Genomic DNA, 26,696 nt, shown 5'->3' with positions numbered 1-26,696 from the left:
CGAAGAAGGCGGGGGGGGGGGGGGGGGGGGAGGGGGCATGTGCCCCCTGGATCTGTGCACAGGACACGGGCGGGCTACCACTGTGAGTTTTGCCCCGGGCACCAAACTTCATTGCTACCACACTGAGGTTCGCTGATTCAGTAGCATATATTTTCTTTTACCAACTGTGTAAAACTGGAAACATACCAATTCCAACTCGACCAATAGTTTAATGGTGAGAGCAATCCTCTGGGATTTAGGACGTTCTAATCCTTGATTTAGATCCTTGATCTAATCAAGTTCTAATCCTTGATTTGGGCAGGGTCTCTCTCTCTCTGCCTCTCACACTGGAGCTGTTCCACTATACAGAAGAACCTGGGTCATTTGTATCTGGGTGGTTCGCAACCAGTTCAATTCTCAGTCAGTTGATGAATTAAGGAAAAGCTGCTCAACTGTTTCCTGTGGTTTTTACTTCAAAGGGCACTGCTTCTCCCATTGCTAAAGCACAGCGGCAGTCCTGTGCAGCAAAACACAGAAGCTATGCTTTTTGAAGTAAAAGCCACAGCAAAAAGCCAGTGCACCGCTGTGGTCTACCTTCTCCCTGTTTGCTATGGCTATAACTTCCACTTAGTTTGCAAACCCTCATCCTCCCAGGGGAGTAGGAGACTAACCTGCAGAGAATCTGGGTTCTACTATGTAAATGGGCTCTAATGATTTAGCCAGTGGCACTGATTGGTTCTATGATCTACAAGGAATATGAATTCCAGTCTTATCTGAAGGCATTAGGCAACAGCTGAATGGTGGTTTTGAGAATAGCAGAAGTGCCAGAAGGTTTGACTTGGGTTCCTAAGTTTCTTTTAAGATTTGCCTGTTGCATTTTAAGTGACTAGTTTAAACTTCAATAACCAATGTCTATTGCAAAAACTGCACTGGGAATCTTCAGGTAAAATATCTGAAGTCAAGTTAATGCTACAATATGTTGTTCCTAGAGTTTGAGGGAAAACTGAGTTTTCCAAGGCATGATTTATTTTTATTTAATATTTTTATTTTTGGAAACAAAAGCTAGCTGCTCCACATGTAAATGAGCCAATTTTCTTTATGTTGGGTGCGTCCCTACAGAATGGAGGTGTTGCTGATACAGAGGACGGTTTTTGTTAAAAATGTATGGTTAAAAACATAAAGCAATTTTTAGAACTGGTATGTAGTACATTAGCTTTACTAAAACTGTATAAAAAATGGAAACAAGCCATTGAGGGTTAGCTCTGTCCCCAAAAGAAACCTACCTACTTTTTGTTCATTATCCATGGGTAAAATACCACATGTGCTTTTCTGTTAGCCTAAAGGTGACCTTTTAAACAGCTTTTTGGCACTGTGTTTACATACATTTCCACAAGATAAAGTGCTGCAGTAAAAAAGCATAGTGTCCTAAATGCACTATATAGATTGAAATGCCTCTGTTTGTGTATAAGTGGTGAAAATAAATCAGAATAATATCTAGGCAAAGCTACACTTTGATATATGAAGAATCCTCACAGCTACATGTTTATAGCATGATGAAGTCTAGAATGCCAGACAAGAAAAATGCTTTTTGCAGGTGGGCCTAAATCTTTACACAGTTGTGATTTTTAACTAACCTGTCTATTTCCATCATGGAGTAGCTTCATGACCATAAATACAGAAAACTACTGACAGTGTAACTCATCCCTTAAAAAACAGTTTGTTCTAAGTGGCACAGACAGTTAAAAAAGGCTTTACTTACCCCAGACAAGGACAATGTATCTCAGTGGAATGAAATACAGGATGACTGTGAACACACAGAGGGCAACAATTGCCAGCCAGCTTAAGAATGGGACAGTCCAGTTGAATGTACTAAACAAAAAATTAACATAAGTCAGAAGTCTAATCGCCTTACCGAACTTACAAAAGAACAGGCAGACTACAGCTCTGCAAACAGAAGAGTCAGTCTTCATTAGTGAGAGAATTGAAACTGTGTATGAATAAATGGGTGCAGAATAGGTGGAAGATCTCAGATCTGTATTCACACCATAAGGAAATGAAAGTGAGGCTTAGCTTCTTCATCCCATGTGAAAAAATCTCTCCCAACTCACTTAACTGGGTCCCTGCATGCCAGTGAGAGACTACTGTTGTCATGGGGTGGGGAATTCCAATACCTTCCCCTATTTTACCCCCAGAAAAAATTGTAAATTTCCTTTCTTCTAAGTTTACTCACAAAGACAGCTCATATCCCTGTCTTTAGTTCATTTGCTCAAACAAGGCCCAAGTGCTTGTGCTTTCCCCGCCACCTCCATTATTAATGGCTGGAATATTGCACAATGCTGGTTAGGTCGTCTAATAGAATTCTCCTCTGGCACTCTGAAACACAGGCAAGGAGTTAACTGTGAATCTGAGTGGCTTCCCTGTCTCTGTTTCATATGTGGTAATACTCCCAAGTCAGTGGTCTTTCAGTCACAGTGGGGTCAGGACTGACTAAAATTATGCAGGTGTTATGCATACTTGTGCAAAGTGGGCAACCCTTCTATGATGCAGGAAAGCAACCTTTCAGAAAGGCAGGATTGATAGGTAATAGGTATGAAAGGGTAGGAGACAGAAGGAAGAGGAGGTATAATATGGGGAGAAAAGGACAGAAAAACAGTATTGAGAATTGGGGCAGCAAAGAGAAAAGGAGAACGTTAAAAAAGAAAGGTGAGAAAGGGACAGGGAAGAACAGCACAAGAAAAAAATAATTATAGGAGGGAAAAGCAAAGCTGCAGCAAAATGGGAAGTGTTCCTTGGGAGACAAAGGAGGAAGTAGAAGGCCTAGACATACGGTATTATTGAAAAAATGTAACTTGATTTTGAACACCAATGCAAAACACACCAGGGTCCAGAGTGGCTAGCTGACCAGCTCTCCCAGAGTACCTGCACACCCAGGTACACATTACTTTAGCATTTCATCGCCTCATTTCCTGGACTAAAGGCTTACCCTGAGATAAGCTGCAAACAGATGGCAAGTACACTAGCATCATTTCCCCCAATAGATTTTTGTTCCCTCTCCTTTTTAGGGTAATTCTATACCAGACTGGGCAATCTTAGCTCAGTGGAGGGGTTTATGCCATCTGCCTACTCATTTTTTCAGGGCCGTACAGGCTGATTATATCAGTGTAAGTGTTTCAACTATCTAGGCACAGAAGGACTGAGGTTTCAAAGAAGCTTCAGGTAAACTGGTTTTACATCAAACTTTAAGATTAAGAGCCTCACTTTGAGCTTCAAATTCCTAAGTGGAATAAAGATCAACTGGGGAGCCACTTTGCAGAGACTATGATATGGGAGAAGAGGAGGATTATGCAGAAAGTCTTGAAGCAGTCGTGGTGTGGATTCCAATCCTCAGTTTGTAGAAGAGAGAAATGGCAACGGGCCAGGTTAAATTATCCCAGGGGATCTTTGGTTAAGTGGGATGGCTATATAAAAGCACCACCACTCCAAAGATTTCACATGGCATTTATCTTCCCATAAAGAAAGTATGTTTTTGGCTCAAAACAGCTTGATGGTATCTTTAAATTATATTGACTGTGTGCCCTGATCACTGTGGCTAAATTATTCTGGCTTCTCTGGTTAAATAATTACTGCTGTCTGAGTTGCTAGCCATATTTTTCATAATGAGCTCTGGCTTCTTGTTTTGTCTTCTTTCTCCCCTGGCAATTTTGACATGTCTCCAGAGTGAACATTATGTTAGTGTCACTTGGTGTAGGATCAGTCCTTTTCTCCTCGGAGGACACCTGCTCTTTTCCCTTCTTCTGCATGTATTTGGGGTGAACAGAAGGTTGAGGGTCTGCTCATGTTCCTGTGACTCGGCTTGGTGCTATGGATCACAGACACCTCATGTGTGGGAACACTGGCTCCTCACTTAGCAAACCTCCTTATGTGCTGTGTTAGCACTGTATTCAGTACAAATTTTCTATAACATTTTTAGGAGCAAATTACAAAGATTTATAGGAAGTGTTATTAATCTCACTTTGTTTAGCAAATGATGTTGCTCTCTTTTCTTATACAATGGAACACAAATCTAATTCCAAAATGCAAGCTGAAAAATATGATCAAGATGACTCCCTTGAACAGCCTTAATTAAAAAGGGGCTAGTTTTGAGAGTCTGACCAATATAAAGTACCAACCCTGCTTCTACTCTTGTGTGTATGCCTGGTTTTGAGGTTGCAAAATGCACCATTTTTCACAAGTACCCCCATGGGAAGACTTCCCAGACTTCTCTTTTATGCTCTGTTTTTCTGAAATGCGTAGATGACAGCTTCTGTAACAACATTCTGTTCATCCTGACACTGAAAAGCTTACTACAGGCCCATGCTATGGGTGAAGTAAAAGAGGATGAGAGGACCCAATGCTTTATAGTTATAGTCTCCTGACCCCATGACATTATATCATTTTCTTAAAATTCACTTCCAGTTAGTGTTTTAGTGCCATGTACCTGTGTGCAGACTTCATTATCAGAAACAGAGAGTACAAATGAACAGTTAGGCCTAATTCATGATAACTACCACTTAGCAATGTGAGCTTAGCCCCTTGGACACCTGGAGTCCCTGGACAGTATTCAAAATAAGTAGTAAACCAGTGTTGGGGCTGTTGTCTCCACCTTTGCATTACTTTGAGTGTACCATGAAAGCCCTGGTAGACCTGTTGTGAGGATGTTTGGAATGACAGTGGTCTCCTAGTCACCTTCTGCCTCATCTTTTGTACTGTGCTGCTTACAGCACCAAGAAGGTCCTGAACACATTGCACCAAACTTCCTACTCTGGAAGGACCTGTGACTGGCCTTTTTCTGGCAGAAGTCCAAGCAGACTTCAGCCCTGTCTTTTAGCTGAGAGATACTTTGTAGAATTTTTCTGGTCTCAAATAATAGTATTCATTGGCTGAACATGCCAGAATTATACCATACTTCCTGTAATAGGCCAGCATCATTCAGATGTAAACACACCATAAAAAAAATTTCCCCTTATATTCTGCATAGTATTTAACTATTTAATTGTAATGTTTACACTTGTTGGTAAAGCATATATTTTATGCATAAATAATACACCTGCAACAGATGAAAACTGCTCTAAAAGTAACCTATCATAAAACAAGCATTCCTAGCAATTGAGCATGTGCGTATGTTTAAAATCTCTGAAATCTTTATTTAGCTCTATGTACTTCTTTGATCAAGAATTTGTATTCATTTTTTTTCCAATGTCTAGGTTAAAAAGTGTTCCATCTCTCAGCTGAAGGACAGTCCTCTTTCTTCCTTCAAAGCCACAGTTCTGATCCTTTTCCAATTCATATACTTCTAAATTCCAGAATTAAAATGACAGGACTTTCATGAAACCAAGGGTCAGCACAAAGCGAAGTAACTAATGATAAGATTTTGCAATACATCATCCCAAAATGGAGTCCTTTGCCAAAAAAAATTTAATACTTTGCACCTCAGCTGGTGAAAAAAATGTGAATACCACAGAAAGCAATCCAGCACCAATGTGTCAGCACTTACTTCTTTATCCTTTCTCCAAGTGAAGCCACTTCATCAAGGACATTTTGGACACTGACACAAACCTCTTGGATGGCATAAAGTTTATTGATAAATCCTTTCTTTTCACTATCCTAAAAAAAACAAAAAGAAAAGAACAGAATAGACTGTCAGTAAAAGTCTGTATTTAGAAACTGTCACAGTAGGGTCCAATCACAGGCACTAGTTATTTCCTTAAACTTTCAATAGGATGTACAGAGTCTACATAAATTTGGTACATAGGGGTTCAGTTTTATGTGTCACTATACCAGTTTCCTAAATGCATATTTCAACAATTCAGGTCTCTGCAATTATTATTGTATTAGGGATGCCATTTTCACTTTGCATTTTGGTTAAGCAGTGTGTCAGGCAGCTTTGTTCCGAACTGCATCTTCTTAGTTGATGTGGTATCCCCATTCAAGATGATAAAAGCTCTTTTTGAAGTACAGGGTGTAAAAAACTAGATACATCTTACTTCTTGTGGACAGGCCGTTGGCTTCAGAAATGACTTGCCAAATTTCCATGTGATATTTTTTTTTTCTGTCATCCCCTTTGGCAGAAATTACCTTAGACAAGAATGTTGGGACGGAACTGGGAAATGCCAAAGGAATTAACTTGATAAATGGTGTTGTGCTCCTTTCCTTATCCCTGGACATCCTGTGCATTTCACCTAATACAGAAAATGTGGGTTCACATGTAACTGTTCATATCTATAATGTTATATAAGGTGCAACTCCATTTTCTTAACAGCATATTTTGTATGCTTAACTGTGTGGAAGACCTGTAATGTCTCAACCATGACAGGAATGAAATATCCTGGGAATATCTAGGAAAGGTGGTTGTGGCAGGTTCATGACCCAGGGGTGGCCATGACGCCCCTTGGTGGCTGCATGACTCCTGTCCAGCTCAGTCTCTATTGCAGCCCTCCCTTAACTGCTCACCCACCATGCCTTGTTCTTAATAGAGGTCAAAGAAAGGAGGATGCACGCAGGCCTGAGAGTGAGCCTTAGTCCATTTGCAGTACCACTGGGTCTCTCTTGGACTCCCAACAGCCTTCATTTGACCCTTGAGCTCAATGGGCCCTTCCATAGCTTCAAGAGCTACATGCATATCTGTGCCTCTCCAGGGCACCCATAGCCTTAAGGGCTCAATGTGTGGCTCTGTTCCTCCCCTACACCACACACCAAGCCTCGTGGGTGTTCTCTCTCTCTCTGACGTTGCCTATTTGTCCCCTTAGGCCCTCAGACCTCCTGGTCCCTTACATGATCTCCCTCTGAACTCCTAGATCCCTGGTCCCACATGCAGCCCCTCCTCCAGGCTCTCAGACCCCTGGTCCCATACAAAACCCCCTCCTCCAGGCTCAGGGACCTTCTACTCTGGCTTAGGCTGCTCTGGGCTCGTGGACCCTCGGGCCTGGCTCAGCTCTTCCCTGGGCATGTGGACCCTCTGGTCCAAGTCTCAGCCTTTTCCTAGGCTCCTGGACCTCTTACTGGGCCCTACTCTCAGTCTGTGGGCTCCTAGCTTACCGAGTCTCTAAGTAAGTCTTGAGCCTTTCACAGCAGGGCTCAAGGCTAAACCACCAGTGCCACTTGAATAAAAATAAGCATCTCAGCCTTTTGGTGGATACCTCAATCCCTCTCTGGGTTCAACATAAAACAAAGGCTGGTTGCCTGTAAAATCCAGCCTCTCTCTGCCCAGGTGACCTGCCTCTGTTCCCAGGCCTGCAGAGTTCTTTACATAAGTCCAAGTCCCTTCAGGAACCCTGCAGCTCTGCACCCAGGAGCTCCTTACTTCATGACTGCCAGGGAAATACGGCCTGATCAGTTTAGGCTCTGGACTCACATAGCTCAAGCCTGAGCCCTATCTTCCGGTCAGGTAAGTCTCCCATTAGCCCCTTAAAGGGGCAGGAACACCCCAGTGCCTTGCTACAGTGATATTATATGAAGTAGTTTGGTTATCTCTTTATTTAACCAGTGTCTATACAAAACTGGATATTTATTCATATAGCCATCAATTTATATTAATACAAAAGGTTTATTAAGTGAGATGTCAATACATTTACAGTTTCATTGCCTATTACTAATAGATCCTCATTAAATTACTTTCATTGAGTTTTCCATAAAATAATCACCATTTTTATTTGAAAGTGAGGAATTGTCATTGCTAAGGCTTCTTCATATGTGTTGTACGCTTTTACTAGACACATCCTGTATTTTGTAAGCCTTGCTTCCTAAAGGAACATATCTCCGGGCTGGACATGTCTTGGAAGGAGTGGTCCTGTTTTTGATATCCCTTTTGTAGCCATCATGAGGCTACTTTCTGAACCCTAATCTCATCACTAGATGGTATCAGATTTACATGGAGTCCAAAGCTAGGTCTGAGAAGTGCTGTAACATAATGACTCTACTCATGGGTTAAAATCGGCTAAATGTGACATTTCCTCCTTGCCTTTCTCAGAACTTTTCTAATTGTGTGCAATGCCATATTGAGTTTCTCTGTATTTTCTTAAAGTGTTTTATCAGCAACAACAACAATACTTTTCAAGGTTAGTAAAGGTTTAAAAAGCAAAGTATTCATCTAGAATTCTTTTTTTGTTTTACTTTAAAACTTCTTCCATCACAAACTGCATAACACATTGGTCCCCTATGAATGAAGTAATAACTCTTTATATATTGTATATGACCCAAAACCACAGTGGCTAATGGAATTGGTCTGTGTTGCATTCCAATATTTCTTTCTTCTTCACTAATGTTCAATACTTTATTAGTAGAGAATAAATTGGTACATTTCTTTTATTGTCATCTTTGCTTTCCTTTATAAACCAGCGTGGATGAGGGAAATATCATTCAGTGTTTAATCATCCGAAGATTCTCTGGTGACACTAGTCCAGAAACTACATTGTCAAGATTTCTTTTGAAGATGTTAAAAGAATTTAGCCACAAAAGGCAGGTTGGCTATAAATCAGCAACCATGCGAGGTGTATATACGGCAAAACTATTTCCAATGATTCAGTATAATTTAAAAGCCATAAACACCTGGGAATGGCAAAACATACAAAGTCATTTTGAACCCACTTGAAAGAGTCAGATAGTACTCTCAGTTCATTTGTGAGATTAATAATAAGTTGCTGTTAGTTCAAATAATGTATTAATCAAGCAAAATGTTTTCTCTGATGACCACAGCCACTAAAGTAAAATATACCCCAAGCTATACAGCATCAGTGGCTCTTTTTAAGTTACCTCCTCAGTATTTATGTAATTTCTTCCTACCTTGCTAATGATACTGATATTCATCTCAGGTACACTATAGCTCCTCTGGATGTGCCTTACATTTCATACAGAAAAGGTAGATTCATAATTAACTGTCCATATCACTACAATGTCATTATGAAAAAGATCTGCTTTATTTATGCAACTATTGCATGCACTGACAGATGAACATGAAAATAATCTGGGTTTTTTTCAATAAACTAGAAAGCAGACAATAAGTGACTCAAGACCAACTGCTTTCTCCAGTTATGGTATATATAGTTTCACCTCTTCAGTTTGTATTCCCAGATCCTGCCTTTGCTATAATTAAATTGTAATGAAGAATGTCTTGCATTCAAAACCTTGTCTAACTTTATCCCAACAACAAAGTTGGTCCAATAAAAGATATTGCCCTAAGAAATCCTTGCCTCTTGTATAATCAAAATGTGTGAGAAAAGAATTATATCAATGTAACAAAAAACAATGTCTGTTGTGACATCTGCAGAACTCAACAGGGATTACTTTAGGAGATCCTAAGGTTATTTTTCTTGACAAGTATTTTACAAGACAAACCTATACCTTTTTTTTCTTGAAAGGATATCTGTTTTACATTATCTCCTTAAAAATAGAGAGAAAGAAAGAGAGAGAGAGAGATGCAGGGATAGACATAGAGAAAACGAATCACCATTGCCTCTCCTCCCCACCTTAGGAGTTTAAAGGAAATTTGTTGACATACTCTGAAGCAGGCATAGACAAAGCAGTACAGGAAAAGGGAGGCAGTCAGAAAGATCAGGATTCAGCTTTGCTTAAACTAATTCCACATGCCCCATGAACCATTAGTTGCTTTTTACTTCCTGCTCCAAAGATTTGTAGAGAAAATAATCTGGGCTAGGGAAAAGCTACACTTTTTTTCCAGCAAGATGCTGTGTTAGCAAATCCAACATAAGAGCCACCTTTGGCAAGCCAAGGTTCTTAATAAACCATTTTTCAAACACTACTGGTATTTCCTTTCTAAGGAAGATGGACTGTGACTGGAATCAATTTCATCATTTGTATGGCTACAATTGCCAAGTTTCTGGAAATAATTGCCATTTAAATACTGGATAAAATGTATTATATGAAGCCGACAACAGTTTTATTACCATTTAATTTTCGTGATTTGTTTGTTTGTAGCAGGCTCAAGGTATCTCAAAATGAAGATGTTTGGTGAGGGATGAGCATTTGAATAAATCACAAAAGAATGTCAGACTAATGTTGACCATCTGACTTGAATCCACAAAAAGAAGGAAATTTGGAATAACGGCTAAGACCAACTTCTTATTTCTTTTCACAGTAAATTGTAGATTGTGGTTTGATATGCTTCTTAGCCAATAATAATGCTTAGTTTTCTTATAAAGGTTTTCAACTATAGCCTGTTTTACATAAAGAGGAACTGAGGTACAACACAGTAAATGCCTTTTCTGAGACCACTGAGCTCTTTTAGAAGAGCCTGAATGTAGCCATAACTCCAAAAACAGGGACAAGAGTAGAAAGATCAACAGGCCAGATTTTTCTTCATCCACACACTTATAAACCAAGGGTAATGCTCTTGAAATTAACTGAATTAAACAACTTGTTTTAAATGAAAAAAATAATGTTTTACTTAAAGGTCTGACTCACTTGCCAGAATCAGTATCCTACAAATAAACTGGCAAACTGGATGGAGGAGCACAGACCTTGAAACCAAGCAGAGAAAGAAATGGGGGTGGGAATTGAAGAACTACTGGTGAATTTTACCTGGGAAATGGGTCATTTAGGAAATTCGGAAATTCTGTTCTGGAGGTGATGAGGAAAATACTGGATCAGTCTCATTATGTACTCCATGCACTACCTAGCTTTACCCAGCCATATTCCTTATTGTCTAAGCTTTTCTCCCTGCCTGTTCCTTCAGCAGAAGGAACAGCAGACTAAAGGTAGAGAACCTCTACACAAAGTATAGGAGGCTGATTGGTCTCCAACAGATGAATAAAGGAGAGACAGCTGCACATGGCAGAGGAATAGAAATTAATCCACCAGTTATGTGACAGCACCTGCACAGACCCCACAGTCACTGACAAGGAATGAACCTATGACCTTCTGCGCAAAAACCACAGACCTTTATAATTCACACTGGGGAAGAACTACTTTAGCTATGAGATAGACATAGACTGTTTTACCCAATATATTATCAGAGTACACAAAGCCGTACCTAGCTTCACTTTTCCAAGTGAGAGGTTCTCTCATTAATCCATACTGTTTTTTCAAAGTTTCACAGTCAAGTCTTTCTCCCTATGAGGAGTTTCTGATCAAATAAATAAATAATTATGAAAACACAAATGTAAATAAAAATAATACAAAATCAAATCACAGTGACTACATTTGAGGCAGGTTTAGCAGTCAAACACACACAGTGCACAAACAGCAAGAAGCAAATGCATTCCCCTAAGTTTCAACCAATTGCCCAGTTCGAATGCATTTGGAGATGTCCATTCAGACGCTTGTGTTGTATTAAACCCATGTCAGAAGGGAATGCCTTAGTCCTTAACTGGCAGGAAACACTAATGCCTCCCTTAGGAAGGGCAAGCAGCCAGCTACTGTTAAATACTATGCTATAATCTGGCCCTTACTCAGAAAACTGTCACTGGGGATTAATGACCTCACCAATTACCTCCCAGATTCTAACCTCTGCTTTCTGGGGAAGGTCACTGTGAAGGTGATAGCAAACCAACTTCAGTAATATTTGATCTCCTGTAGGTTTTCTGCACCCACATCAGAGGAGCTTGAGACCTGGATATGGCACGTAGATGACTCATTATCTAATCATTTCCTCGGGGAAATCGGAAGAGGTCAAACATGCTATTAGATCTAAACCCACTTTGATACTGGTGATCATGAGATGCTGCTGATTTGTCCATGGGACCTGGCACAGGTACACAGAGAGACTTGAAACTGGCTTCCTTCATGACATTGATAATGATTTGAGAGGGTTAGGATGTTTTAACTACTCTTCTCCCTCAAGTCTTGCCACTTGTGGAGTACCAGAAAGGTTCACTTTGGTCACCCCTCTTGTTTAACAAGGATGTGAAAACACTTGGGGAGATTCTTTCAGAGAGAGTTGAGGGCATTTAACAAATTTTAGAATCCAGCTTTTTTATCTCCTAGCTAATAACTCCTTAGCTTCTGGTCATTCTTTAAAGTAACTGATTGCATCCAGCAGAGAGACATATGTGGCACCAGTGTATGCTCCCCATGTGAAGCAAATATTGTAGAATTCAAATATCACGTGGAGAGAATGCAGGCAGCAAGGGTCTATTTACCAAGTAAATAAAATAAACTGCAACATGGTAATTACATTAATTTTTAGGGGAACAGATCATGAAACAGAAGTCTTGGAAAGGCAGCTCTTTGGAGGCCATTTTTCTATGAAGAGGCATAATCTACTGCTTTCATGGATAAGGTATCCATGAATCAAAGTTAAGTTGTTTGACTCAAGCCCCAAAGACCCAGCGTTATGAACAAACAGAATCATATTATAGTCATACGATAATGCAAACAAACTATTGAGGCAGACTCATTAACAATACTTGCATTGCTATAATATTACCAAAACCATCAGATTATTTTGGACAAACTGATCTTGATTTTCAATTTCTGGCAGCCACCTATACATGTACAAGTTTATATAATCATATCAATTATCTGTTTTTCATGCAGTGACAGCTGTGCATGCATAACTGCTAACCATTTCTCCTGCAAAGCCCATTTGCTAAGACAGGTCTTGTATATGCACTTTCTACTGTCCGCAGGTACAAATAGTAGATAATGTGTGTGTGGACAGCTACAAGCACACAAGTTAACAGCAGGTTAAGGCCTTATTGAAAAACGGAACAAAAACCTGAAGGCCATATTAACAGAACTTATTTTAGATACTTGTGTTGTAGTTGCTAAAGTACAAGAAAGTTACAATCTAATGAGTGTTCAATATTGTAAGATCCATGCATGACTAAACCATATCAACACACATACAAAAATATTGTAGGTTCACTGTTTATCAAGACACCATAGCTGTAAGCATGAACATTACAACAATCTGCTCTGCCTCAAATGATCTATTCAGAGTTGATAAAATCATTTTGAACCTTCTGTGATTCTATTCACTTCTACCCATTCTACAAATTAGAATTTTTGTCTGTGATGAACTACTGCTGAGCTAGAATATAAGTATAATTTTCATAATTTTAACATTAAATCATGAGCTACAGGAATAATCCAAGGAAACACAGACAATGTTAAAATCTAGGCAGTGCAAAAATGAAAACTTGTAAAGACAGTTTTCAATTAAATTAATTTACATGATTTTCTTGATGATATTTTTCTCTCTTGCACCTCCATCCCCTCTTACTCTCAAATACTATTTAACTCTTTTCCTTCCTGATTTGGCTTTCCTTAAACATGTTACCTCAATAAATATAATAGTCCTGATACAATACAAAAACATGAAAGTAGCAATTTTATTGAAGAGCCATCTAGTGGGGAAAAACATCCCCTAAATTTTCATTGCACAATGAAAACCCTGGCTGATTTTGATCAATAGCATACATTAATGAAATACTGTTTTCCAAAATACTCTAAAACAATGCAGTACTTGAAAATGGCAACATGATTATCTATTGATGACTATAATTTTAAGGACAGAAAGTCAATATTGCCAAAGGCTATCCTTGGCATTATTTCTAGTGAGAAACATAAGGAATTTGGTATTTATGCAATGTATTGTGGGGCAAATCACAGGGTTGAAGGGAATCTGCCAAGTATACTTGCCTAGGGTGAAAAACAAAATTGTGATGTTGTCCTTTTGGCTGATCTTTATTTCCTTTACATCCTGGGTATTGTTTTTAAATGCAAAAAATAGTATCTCCTACTGTAAGGGAGACAGAATGATGTTTGATTGCAACAATTATTTCCTTTGTGTTTTTTTCTGGATAGTACCTCACTCTTTAATCTAGTCAACATCACTTGCTCCCATCCTTTCTTCCCTATAGTTGCAGGTCATCTCATTGCTGATGTCAGCTCTAGTTATTCTCTGCAATACCCAAATTACAGAGCATGTTGAGAAAGCCTGAAATATTGGCACTCTGGGGTATCACAAAAAGATTGTCTTCAGTAGTTAATTAATCTATTTAGAACACAACCTTGAGAAGGTGTATTAACTAACACAACATTGACCACAACTTCTTAGTTCTTCTAGAGTGGTCCCAGTAGTATTTATTCATGGGCAGCTGACAAGGTACTGTCTATGCTGATTGCAAAGTTGCAGTTGACACCGTGTAAGTTAACATCACCCCTCAAGGTTTTGATCTAATATCATGTAAATTTTTCATAAGACAAACCCTAACATTAAAATCACAAAGGACACACAATTTAAAATAGGCAGCAGACCTTGGCAGCAGTACTGGAGAGACAGATGCTTCCTCTGGGAACTGCCCGTGCTGCATGAGAGGCTGGAGGGGATGTAGGGAGAAAAAAAACCCAGAAAAGCTCCCCTGAAAAACTCCTTATTCAGCTAGATGGATGAGAGGACAGTTGAGAGGCCAGAAAGGGGAGTAAAAAAGGTTTGGGATTAGATAAATATATGAAGTTCTAGAGGTTTATCCCAATCAGACCTTCCACTTTCTGCAGTTCACCCATCACCAACAAATACATAAAATAAAAAAGAATGAACCATTTGATACTGAAAGTGTAAAATAGTCTTCAAAAACATATCTAATCTGAAAAATTATTTTCAAAGCCTAACCACAGATTGCTCTACTGTATAAGAAGAGCTGCTTATGTAGTTTTGTGGGCCTATGTTCATTTAAAATTTCAATCAGTTATGCAGTATATTGGCTCAAAGGTAAAAGATGCAACAGTTAGTTTGATTCGTTTAGGTTAGCTCATGGACCAGGATTTAATTTTTTTCTGAGAAAACATTATGATAAGTATGCACCTAGGCAGAGGTTAAATAGAGAGAAAATAATCAAGAGCTGCTCTACAGATTCACCCTCCTGATTTAACACAGTTTAAGCATGGCACCAAAGTATACTTTAAGATTTACTATATGGTCTCTTACAAGTTTCTCAGCTTTGTGTCAATAAGATAGTATGATTTTACACTTCTCATGTAAGTCATTCAACTAATCAAATACAGGTAAAGATTTTAGGCTAAATTATGGCTGACCCCAAGGAAGCTAAAGGATAGATAACAGCTGTAGCTGCCACCGAAAGATCTGCATCTCCAACAAGGATGTACTAGAGAGGGTGGCCTAAAATGGATACCACATTGCGATAGCTATCACCATGACAAAGACTAAATAGCCTAAGCAATGACTCTGGAGGAAGCAGCCTAGAAATCTGAATCAGTGACTAAATAGGGACCTACTGAAATTGCAAATGCGCGGAAAACATGAAATTCAGCATTGCCTGCAAAAGTGGACGATGTCCGCAAAATCCGCAGAAATAAAGCCTTAATGAAAATAAAATGCTGGCTCCCCAGAGGGAGCCAGCAGTCCTTATGGCACTGCAGCCTGGCCATGCAGCCTGTCGGGAAGGTGGGGGGTAGCTGGTACACAGAGGAGCTCAAGATGACTGCTGCCCCTGCCATTTGCAACTGATTGGTTTAGAGGGCTGTTTGTTATGTGGCTGCACCCCCTCCACCAATTGGTAGCAAGGGGTAGGGCCACCAGAGCCCCTCAGTCACTCAGAGGCATGGGGGGCCCCAGTCACAATAAGCCCTCAAAAATAGCAGTCAGCCTCACGATCTACCAATGAAATCAGCCGGCTGCCTCCTTGAGTTGGGTAGACCCCTAATGACATCCTATTGTTCCTTATTGTTATGCCCATTTCCTTCCTGTCATTTCCATTACTTTTTTATTGGTTGGGGTGGGGTTCCATGTTTTCAACATTTTTACCTTGAGATGCTGATATATTTTGGTTTGACTTTTTAAGTCCTAAAAATATTAAGTGAAAGGGGATATTTCCTTGCCTCCAGATTTTAACTGTAAGTCATGCAGATCTGATCACAGAAAGCACGTTAGGCATGAGGTCTCAAGAGACGTCTCCAGCATCTACTCAGCAAAAAAAACCCCAAAATGTGGCTGACCGAGTCAAAAACTTTGGGTCACTTCTGCACTTCAGTGATTTAATTCAAGTGTGATTTGTTATAAAAAGTGGAGGAAAAAAGTGGAGGAAAAAATGCTTTCCTGAGGAGCCTATTTGTATTGATCAACAGCCCAGAGACTTGAAAACTATGGGACAGGCTTCATCTGTTCGTATAGCTCGACAGAAGTCAGCAGATCTAAGCTGCTCAGGATCTAACCGTAAAACATAAATTTGGGAATGTGAATCTCAAGTTTTCAGTGACCACGACAGATTCTGTAGCTATACCATTTGATAGAGGGATGAAAAACATAGTCCCTGATTATCAATTGGTATTAATGGCCATAGTTTAGTTTAAGTAATTTATTCTAAACATTTGTCTAAAGAAAACAGTATTAAAATATTAATTGCAAATCCTGAGCTTCCTGACTCAAGCTGAAAGCCCTAATGTTTCCAAAAAACTTTTTGGAACAAGTGTTGGGATTGAATCCAAAGATAGCAACTGAGGTTGACAGATCTTACAATATTCCCTGTAAAAGTTCAAGAAGTGATGGTAAAGACAAAAAAAAAAAAAAAAAAAGCTCTGAAGCTATGAAATGAAAGATGAGCTACTATGAACAGCCCTTAAGTTACACCCCCCCCACGTCAAAGAGATCTCATTTGTAGAGCAAAGATGACTAAGTAACCTTTTACAGTTTTGAATATATTCATTTCACAGGATAGCTAAAATTATTCAAGTGTACTATAAATACGAATGTAATCGTATGAACAATTTCAGAAAAAAGCACCGTTGCTTCTGAAATTTCTCTTCATAAGGGTTCAGGCTAAGATAAAAAATAATCATCCAGTTACAGGAAAATATGGAGAGGAAATGTGTGACAGCAATGATGAGAAAAGAATTTCACCCACTGTTAATAAAATTTATTTTAATGCCTTTAGGGTACTTTGATGTTGGAGGTCTGGACCAGTGTCTTTATGTTAAAAATTGCATGATATACTGGGAGGAAGACCCTCAGGGCTGGGCTCTAAAAGACACATTGACTGCCCATTTTCCTTCCTACTGCTGACTAGAGACTGGTTAAGAAGACAGCTGAAGCTGTTAAAATGAAAAATCCTTAAGACGTATCCTTCTGCTGTTGGCATTTTTTCTTCTGCTCACTATCTGGTTTGTGCTAGGTTGGAGGTATATAAGAGCAGCTGCCTGATCTGACTGAAGCTTCTTCAGTGCTGAAACTCCCTCTACAGCCTATTTCAAGAAGAATCCAATAGGCTTGAGGCTCTATGAAGTTCCATTTATTGGGTCAGCTCATAGGTCCATCTAGCCTAGTATTCTGTTTCACACAATGGTAGTGTGTGGATGCTTAAGGGGAGAATGATAGAATATGTCCAAAATCTTCCACTTTAGATTTTTCCCCTTGAAGCTGCCAGCATTCAGAGTTTTAGGAAGTTCTACCTCTTGAAACAGGGTGTACAGGGTATTGGAAGCAAAAAAGACTGTGGGTGAGGAGGGCCAAAGGGATATGAGGACCAGCAGTGAGATTTGAGAGCTCAGGGGGGGCAGGGGGGGCAGGGGAGGCCTCAGTAGCATTTGTGGGGTGGTAAGGGGGCAGAGGGCCTGGAGTATCATGTGGATGAGTCTGTGCAGGGTGCAGTGGGTTCCATGGGAGCAGCGAGGGGGTACAATTGAGGGGAAAACACAATTTTTTGAAGATATATCCAAGTTCCCTTCCTCTGTCTTGAATGACTGATACATACGGTTCTATTCATTGTTAGGAAATGAATCCAACTGGAGCTGGCTGAAAAAATAAAATTAATTTTGTAATGTAATTTTCTAGAAAAAATTGTCCTAAGCTCAGGAATTTTCGGACTGTCCCCTATTTATTCAGTGTCAGCAGGGCTAGCAAATCTGCATCCCTGTAGTGCAGGTGCAGCATAACGTTCATGTGTAACTCCTTCCAGGGTATTTTCTAAATGTGTTTTAACTAAGGATGTAAATAACATTTTAAAAAATATTTGTTTAACCTCCTCTAAGTATATCAGTTAAACAATTAACCAATAACACAGCAGCTTGGACAAAGCTGCTACTGGGCGCTGCTCCCAGTTCCTGGAGCCCTTTCACTGGAGGGAGGGAGGGAGGGAGGATGCAAACCCAGCCAGACAACACAGCCCAGGTGAAGCCATGCACTGGAAAGGAGGGCGCACCTGTGAACGAGCAGCTAATTGCTTAACTGATGAGTCATTAGGCTGCTTACTGTTTTCCTTTGAGGCAATAGGTGCTAGTCCCCCTTGCCTCTCCACCTCTCCTTTCCCCCTCCTCCCTGCTTCCATCCTGCTTGCCTGATGCCTTCCGACTCCTGCTGGGGCACCACGCACTTCCCTTGCTCCCCTCCCTGCCAGACTGCACCTGCCCTGAGCTAAAGAATAGCCAGTTATCACTGCACTTGTCTGTTAAACGATTAATCGTTTAACCTTTCACGTCCCTCATTTTAACCATATAATAGCCTACTGATGCCTCATCATAGAATAAAAACTTACTTAGATTGGACCACAATGAATTATATTCTGGGTGTAAGGCATGAATAAGCCCTTCAGTATTTGGAATACAGGTTACATAAAAATGCAAAAAAAAAAAAAAAAAAAGAAGGTGGAGGGATGGTTTTTCTTGCAAGTTTTCAGTGGTTTACACAAGCATCTATTTGCTTCCTCAGATAAACAAATATTTACAACTGATACGATTTCCCAAAGCTCTGAATATGTTCCAGATGTACACACTTACTACATTACAAAAAAAAGACCATGTAAAGAAAAGCTGCATACTTGTTTCCAGTCACCTTAGGTGAATTTGCTTTTGATAGGAAGAATTAAACTCTCTCAGTCAAAATAAAGATGAATGTGAATGGCAGCCAGAAAATGAACTTCGTGTTAGAAGTAAATACAAACCCATATGAACAGTACAGTGTTACAAACAATAACCTGAGAAACACACATGCCAGGACATACAACATTTTAGGATTCCTTTGGAAATGTTATCTCAGCCAGAGCATCCTTCTGACACAGGGAGGTCAGTGATGATGCTATTGTATTCTAAAGCCCGCATTCAACAACACAGGCTGAAATCCAACATATCAGAAAAGAGTAGTGTGTTTTCAGATGCGATGGCTTGGCATTCTAAAGAAAATAAAAAGGAACAAGAAATGCTAGTGTGGTAACCACATCACAGGCAGTTGCCCATTCTTGTGAGGCCTCTGAGAAATGTGCCATGCCATTCCCTGAATCCCAGACTGTAATTAAATACGAAAGCAAACAAATAAACAAAACAAGGCTACCAAGCCCCATACAGATGTGTGTGTGTGAAGGGTTTCTGAAAGTTATGAGGACTGATATGCTCGATAGAACAAGCAGGAAGGGAAACCAGACGATTTCTACAGTTTATGTTTAGAAGCTTATCACAGAAGGGAAGTATCAGGGGGTCCTAAGGTGAACTAAGAGATGGGGCATGAATGTGATAATGGAAGAAAAGGTCAATTAAAAGTGTATCACAGTTGGTGGAACACAGAAAGATCTCACATTCAAATCACACTGTATACCCGAGGGGCGAAGAGCCTTTGAATGCAATGTCACTTTCAGGGATGCTTAACACATCTATATTTTGGCCCAGGAATCCACACTGGGATATGCGCTCCAAAAGCAGATTGCTCATGTTTCTCTTCGATCCTTGTCTGAGACAACGACACTTCTCTCTCTATCTGGAAGGCTGCCATCCCTGTGTAATAGAGAATGATGCAGTAGGTGCACTGTGACAAGATGCAGCCTATTTAAAATACCATTTTATCCCTGTGAGTATTTAAAGAGGAAGAGATGTTTGGCCACTATTTACAAAGTTCTGTTTGCTCCACAAGCTAAAACTCATGGCTTATTTTAGTGGGGCTCACAAAAGAAAACTTCTCAAACCACAGCATGTAAATTCAACGACAGCTCTCATTTTCGACTTTTGGCAGGCAGTCATTGTATTATTTATTGTCTAGTAAATAAAGTTTAAATGCTTCTCAGCCTTGGTTGCAAACTATTTGCAGTCCAACAACAGCAGGGAATAAAAACTGCCATCATCTAATATCTTTTTTTCCTCCTCTCTGAGACTTCTTTCCATAGATTTCATTATTTCTATCGGATCTGCACATATTGTCATATCCAGGGCACAGCAGTACTAAGTAAACATGGAGAAGGGTTGTGAAATTTTTATCATCGCTGAAACAACTGCTTGGGAGGATATACTATATTCAATCTTTTCCCAAAGAAAACAAAATCAGGACGAGAGCAGGTGCCATTCCTCCAGAAAATGATCTATACTATTCTAGCCTGACAGTTTGAGATTAAACACACAAACATTTCTGAGATGTTTATGCTTCGTGGCAGAATGGTTAGCAACAGACTGCTGAAAGCAACTGGAGCAGGGTTAAACAATTTTTGTAAAAGGCCAGATTTGGATTGCGTGATTTCTGTAATATACAGAATAGTGCTGCAGTTGATTGTTCAAGCGGTGTAACAATTATTCTTCATGCACTGCATTAGACTGGGCAAGACTGTGAGACAGGTTACAGTGATGGAGATTTCATCATCTTAATAGAGATAGCTGAATAAATGTTGACTGAAAACACTGGGGTGGCTTGTCTATCAAATACAGAAACCTCCACGAACATTTTGACAATCTTTTAGAAAGTGCCGGGGAGGAACTTCTGTGTACATAATTGTACCAATGACATTAAAAGTGTACGAAATCCTGAAGTTTGTGCCCAAAATTTTGGCTGACTTAAGTCAATGGAAGTTTTGCTATTGATTTCAGTGGAACCAGAATTTCTTACAATTTGGATTTATAAGAAAAGGGTTTAAGTTTAGGAACTGACTAGCTAGACAGTTATAGTGTATGGATGAAAAGGCAGTATAATAATAAGCTGTTTAAATACCTGAGGCAACAGGAAAATTTTCCTCTCACTAAAATGAGATGCTGTATCCAAAGGATGGAGAGTACCAAAAGTACCTGTCTTAAAAAAAAAAAAATCAATCTGGTGTTCCTTGGAGCTATATGTAAATAAGACTAAACAACTGGTTAACTGCTTGAAAAAAAACATTGAAATAAGACTTGTAAGAAAGCGCAGATGAGCATAATAATAGGTTAGGGACAAAGAATTGTGATTTGTTGAGAAAAAGTGTGACTTTGCAAGCTACTGCAATTTTTTGAGAGCATTAAAAAAGCAAATAAAGTAGATGACGCTGACAACCTGTATGGCCTTTTTAAAAAGCCTTTAATTTCCTCCCTAATAAAAGGACATTAAAATGACTATGAAGTCAGAGTTGAGAAGTAAAATGCTGACCAAAATTGGAGGTTGGCTACCAGACAGAGAAAAAATGGAAGATGTGATCAATTTTTAACATTTCAAAAGGTTACCAGTGGAGTGCCACAAGTTTCAGTGTTAGAAATTATATCATTTAATATATTTTTTCATGCTCTGAAAAGAGGATGAATGGTGAGGTGGCAAAATTTAAGAATGAAAGAGTCATTTTGGTTATTCAACACCAAAGAAAACTGGAGGTTCTGAGTGACTAGCAGGCCCAGAAAAATGGACAACACAATGGTGGGGTAAAGTCATTGTTAAAAAATTAATGATGAGGTATTTTTATAATGCCATTACATACATTAATTATATTCCCTTACCTAAAACAGTGAGTTCAAGTTCATCTAAAAAAGAGCAGAAATAGGAAGATGGTAGACTGATGGAAATGATTAAATACATAATAGAGAAATTGAAAAAAAATTATGATGAAAAGAGCTGGAAAAGATTGGGGCATTTCAGATTACAGAGTAGATGAACAGACATGAACAGAGTATAAAATATAATGAACCATTTATAGAAAGTAAAATGAACATTCAGAATTACTCTTCACATATATTAATAAAAACACTTTAAGAAATTGAAAGCAACATATGTAAAACTGGTAAAACAGTATTATTTTTCATACAATCTTTAGTATGACTCATTGACAAAATGAGTGGGACTCATTGACAAAATAACATGACTCAAAAATATTAGACATTTTCAGGAATAATGAAAATTTTCCCTGTTGTATTCCTCTTTGAAGCAACACAGTATTACAGCATGGGCTACACTATGTAGAAACTAGTGGGTATCACATCCACCCTTAATCTGGAATAAATATAAAACAGTTAAGCTCTTTTATGAAACCAAGTAGCATCAACAATAGCAGCCCCCATTCCAAATATAGGCAATATGTCACCACCCAGTACAAAGGGACGTACAAGGGACACATGATAGACTGGTTTTTACTGGAATTTTTTTGTGAAATGTGTGTGTTTGTAAATGAGAGGCAGAAAGACCAGAGAACCAGAATGAGAAAGCAGCAGGGAAGCACTAGCTAGACAGAGGTACACAACTACTAACAACCCAATCCTAAGGAGAAGAAATGTTGAGCCTAGTGCAGCTGGAGGGTCTTGTTGCTTTGAACAAGGCAGCAACCTGCACGGTCCCACACTTCAGCTAAGCGAAATGAGTCAGCTAACTGAATTCATCTAAACATAATTTCTTTGTATAGATAGGGAAATGGGTTTAAAAGATTAAATGACTTGCCTAAAGTCATAGCATCAGTCACTGACAAAACCAGGACTAGAACCCAGATTGGTCTCCTGTTCACCATATATTATAACTAGTAGTCCATATTGCCTCCCTTTTGAAATTTGCCAGTTCCTGCTTTGAAACAGATTTTTTTTTTTTTACTACATAGTCATGTAAATTTAACCATGGAAATACAAACATTTTAAAACTTATGTCCCTAATATCATGAACATGATATCTTCATTCTGAAAATTTCCCCCTGACAAGAATCGGTTTTATATGGATGAATATGAATATCAGATCAGTCAGAGCAGTTGTAAAATGTACTTGAAGATTTTAATAACTCTAAAGAGATTTACCTGGTTTTCTGTGCTTTTGCCCCCAAATTTTTAATTATGGCAGAGTGTATAAATATGAGTATATGTGCTCTATCACTGGCTCAAAGTGTAGCAAAAATTGCTCCTTCCCATTCAAAGACAGTGAGCTTCACCTTCACAATGCATTCAAGTCTTTGGGGAACCCCAGCATATTCCTGAGCTTGTATCTTTTGCATTATATCACATTGAACTGTCAGGGCCAAATTACTGTATTACTCCAGAAATTGTATTCTTCTTGTATTGGATTTTAGTGCCTTTTGGTTCCCATTCTGTGGAAAACATTAATATACAGCTACGGGGAGAATTCACTAACAGGCTTATTCAAAAATAATGGAATGAAGACTGTAAAAGTGTGTAGTCTGCAAAGCATTTCTCCCAAGTACCTGTAAGCAAGTGGGAAATACCCCATTGTGTTATGCTAATGTGAAGTGAATATAAGGAAGTTCCCTTGGCAACCAGAGATGGCAAGTCCTGATTGGATGCAGCTCAAGTGTTTTGTTTGAGATTGCTCCACATTGCAGGGAGAAGGATCAAGCTTTTTATTTAATAATCATCATCATCATCAAGAGGTCTTTTTTTTTTCTTTTCTGAGAGAGAGAAGGGAGGACTATCAGGAGTGGGATCTGGGTAGACAGAGGTAACCCCAGAGGATGAGTCCACCCAGGATAATGAAGCAGGGGGCAGAAATCAAAGAAGGTGGGTGATGGAAGTAAAAGGATCTCATGTTAAGTTAGCTCACATCTAGGCTCCTTTCATTATTGACCCTGGTTAGAGGAAGGACTAGATATGCTTGGGTAGAAGTTCCCAGAAAGCCAATGTGATCATATTCCCAACTGATGGCCATTATTTATTAATGTTGTGTTTATGTACCTTTATTCTTCTTCCTTTGTTATTTTTTGTATTTATCATCTCTTTAAGAAAATGGTCATTATCAAATATTGGGTCCCTATTATGAGTACTACACATATATAAAGTTCAAAGGGTGGTTCCCTCCTCCAAAAGAATTTAAAATCTATATAATCTAACCCTGGTAGCTCTTGTTAAGTAAACTTTTTCTGAATGTGTACACTTCTGTCTACTTTCATTATTTTCTACTCATGTATTGTAAAATAATTTGATCAACTTGCTGATATTGTGTTACCGAGCCCAACTTTTTCAGTCTTACCAAGATTATAGAAAGAAACAGAAGTGTGTTAATTTGGAAGGAATTGTGGCATTTTAATATGAAAGCAGAATGATTCTTTCTAAAAAAAATCATTATTAGGAAACAACATATTTTATTTATACATTCAGATAAAAATACTACTAGGTCATTAGTTAGTGGTTTAAAGTGAAAGAAATGTAAATCTATTAAAAAAAAGCAGTGATAACAATATTGCAAATTATGTTTTTTAGTAAAGGTAATTTAGCGTATCAAATCAGTTCCCTTTAGAGCATAAAAGCAGAATGGATATTTGAGATGCGGAGGGAAAAGGCTAGAAAAAGACCTTTAAACATACACGCCCTTGAAAGTAGTAACAAAAAGTAAACTACTTGCTTAGCTAGCTGTACTTTATAAACATATGGGAGGTCTGCAACCCTCTGAAATGCAACTGTCCTTTTGCACCTTTGTTAGGATATATATTTGGAGAATGATACTGATAGTGCCCAGAAGAAACATATTAAGTATGGATGGTATTGTCATCTCTGAAAAGAACAAATGATAGTGGAATTGTCAAGATAGAGGAGATGTGTTTCAGTCGCATCTGTCCTTGAATGAGCTCAACAGTAAATGAAGAAGAGGGCAAACAGGATATTATAAGACTATAATTGTAACAATATTTCCTCTGTTTAGTTTCATCCTTCAGGAAATACACTAGTTCTGATTCACCAGCATCCATTATAAACCTTTCTTGTAAATGGCCACTTGAAATCAGCCTGACATTTATCCAAAACTATTCTGCTCTATACAGAATACTTATACCATGCTCATCACCATAGTATCTGAACACCTATAATGAGCTGTACAATGAGTAGCATCATGTGAGCCAGGACCTATAATTTAGGTACACCTGATGGAAAAGACTGGGATGTTATAAGTACATAAGGACTTCGACTATAGTGCCAAGATGGTAGGATTTGTATTTTTTGATTTTCTTTTGAAAGCAGGAGGATAACATTTTTTGAGTGGATTTAAGCTTGAAATCATGAAGATTCATCTCTTCAAACCTCTTCACCTTGCTTTGAATTTCAGAAGAATGGAAAAAAAAACAGGCTGGCATGGGCTGATGGGTAAAATAAAAAGAAGAAGAAAATAAAAATTAACCTGTCAAATTCCCAATTTGTGAAGCTGATTTCTGAAGTGCATTTTGATCGAGATTTGGAGGTTTTGCTTAATTACATTCCTAATCCCAGCCCCATGGAAACCTCTCTATGGAGTTCTGATGGATTCTGGATCTGAACACAGGGACAGAAGAACAGTTTACAGTAATATAGCAGTAGATATTTAATCATTTTGCTCCTAAGTATTTGTACCAATGTTTACAAAGCACAGAACATTTAAAGGAAATAATGGTGAGGATTAATACTCTTTTCACTTTTGAAAACTAAAGGTTTAATTTTTTTCTCCAGTCTTTCAATAACTTATCTATGACTTAAAAAAAACCAAATATCAGCAATACAGTGAGATTTTAAATAATATATCCTTTCAATTTTATTTTTTTAAACATTTCTTCCAACTATTCCTTTACCTAACACCTGTAAGAATAAATCTTCAATCCTTTCTAATTTTGCACTATCTAGTATTTTCCTGAAGTGACTGTTCGCAGCAGACATTTTTAAAGGAAACTAGTATGTTTTTAAATGATTAATTTTCTCTCTCTCCACATGTATTAGTGGATATAATTTTTCCTTGCCATTTCCTTTTTTACTGTTATATTTGTAGAAACCCCTCTTATTCCTCTTAATCCCTTTGGCTAACAAAACCCCTTCTGATTCTTAGTTGTCTTTATCTTTTTCCCTAAAAGCCTTAAGTGACTGAGTAATCTTATTTGGTGGAATTCTTCCTTTCCATTTCCAGTACAGCTTTGTTTTAACCTCACATCTTTGAGCAGTCTCTCTTGAAGCTAAACTGACATTCTTATTTCTTGAATTCATTTTTTTTCTAAAGGAAATGTAGACTATTGCACGTTGTTTTGCTTTCCTGGAAACTAATATCCTTGGTCTATGCATTCTGTGGACAAATTCTTTAATTTACTCAATTCAAGTAGCTCGTCGTTATGAATTCTAATCTTTTCCATTATTCTCGCATTCAAAATCAGTTACTCTCTAGACAGACCTGTGATAGTTTATTCTCTGATTGGAGTCTCTACCTTCTGGTTCATTGTCTTGTACAAATCTTAAGAATCTCAAAACTTCTATTTTATACTGCATTTAATGTCCAGTTGGTAATTGCAAATACAGAATACTGCAGATGAAAAAACCTTGATAACTGATCCCCCCCCCCCCCAATTCATTCTTTTTCTACACGTATCCAGGCAAACTATAGCAAACACCACAGTCATTTGCCCCTTTTTTTCCTTACTTGACTAGAGAATTTCTCCACAATGTTCCCTATCAAATTTTAGTTTTTAGAGCGATAAATACTTTTGACAAATAACACCACTCCTTGCTTCCATGTCTTCAAATCTGGGATTGTGCCTATAACCTGCATGAGTGGTGGAGAAGAAGTGTCATAGGGGGAGGATAAGAAAGAAAAAGTCCTCCCCTCCCAGACAAGTCACTGGTTG

General features: G+C 38.6%; 1 protein-coding gene across 1 annotated transcript in view; it reads right to left on the bottom strand.

The window, feature by feature from the left end:
- Nucleotides 1-26,696, bottom strand: part of MCTP1 (multiple C2 and transmembrane domain containing 1) — a 365,001-nt gene that overhangs the window by 6,836 nt on the left and 331,469 nt on the right. The window contains exons 18-19 of the mRNA XM_025199103.1: nt 5,513-5,622; nt 1,739-1,848 (exon numbers count right to left, since the gene is read on the bottom strand). Coding sequence (XP_025054888.1) covers nt 1,739-1,848; nt 5,513-5,622 — 220 coding nt within the window. The remainder of the gene's footprint in view (nt 1-1,738; nt 1,849-5,512; nt 5,623-26,696) is intronic.

Source organism: Alligator sinensis, unplaced genomic scaffold (assembly GCF_000455745.1).
Source record: "Alligator sinensis unplaced genomic scaffold, ASM45574v1 scaffold223_1, whole genome shotgun sequence".
NCBI lineage: Eukaryota > Metazoa > Chordata > Crocodylia > Alligatoridae > Alligator > Alligator sinensis.
The sequence above is the reverse complement of the archived record's forward strand: the minus strand, read 5'-3'. Positions and strand labels throughout refer to the sequence as shown.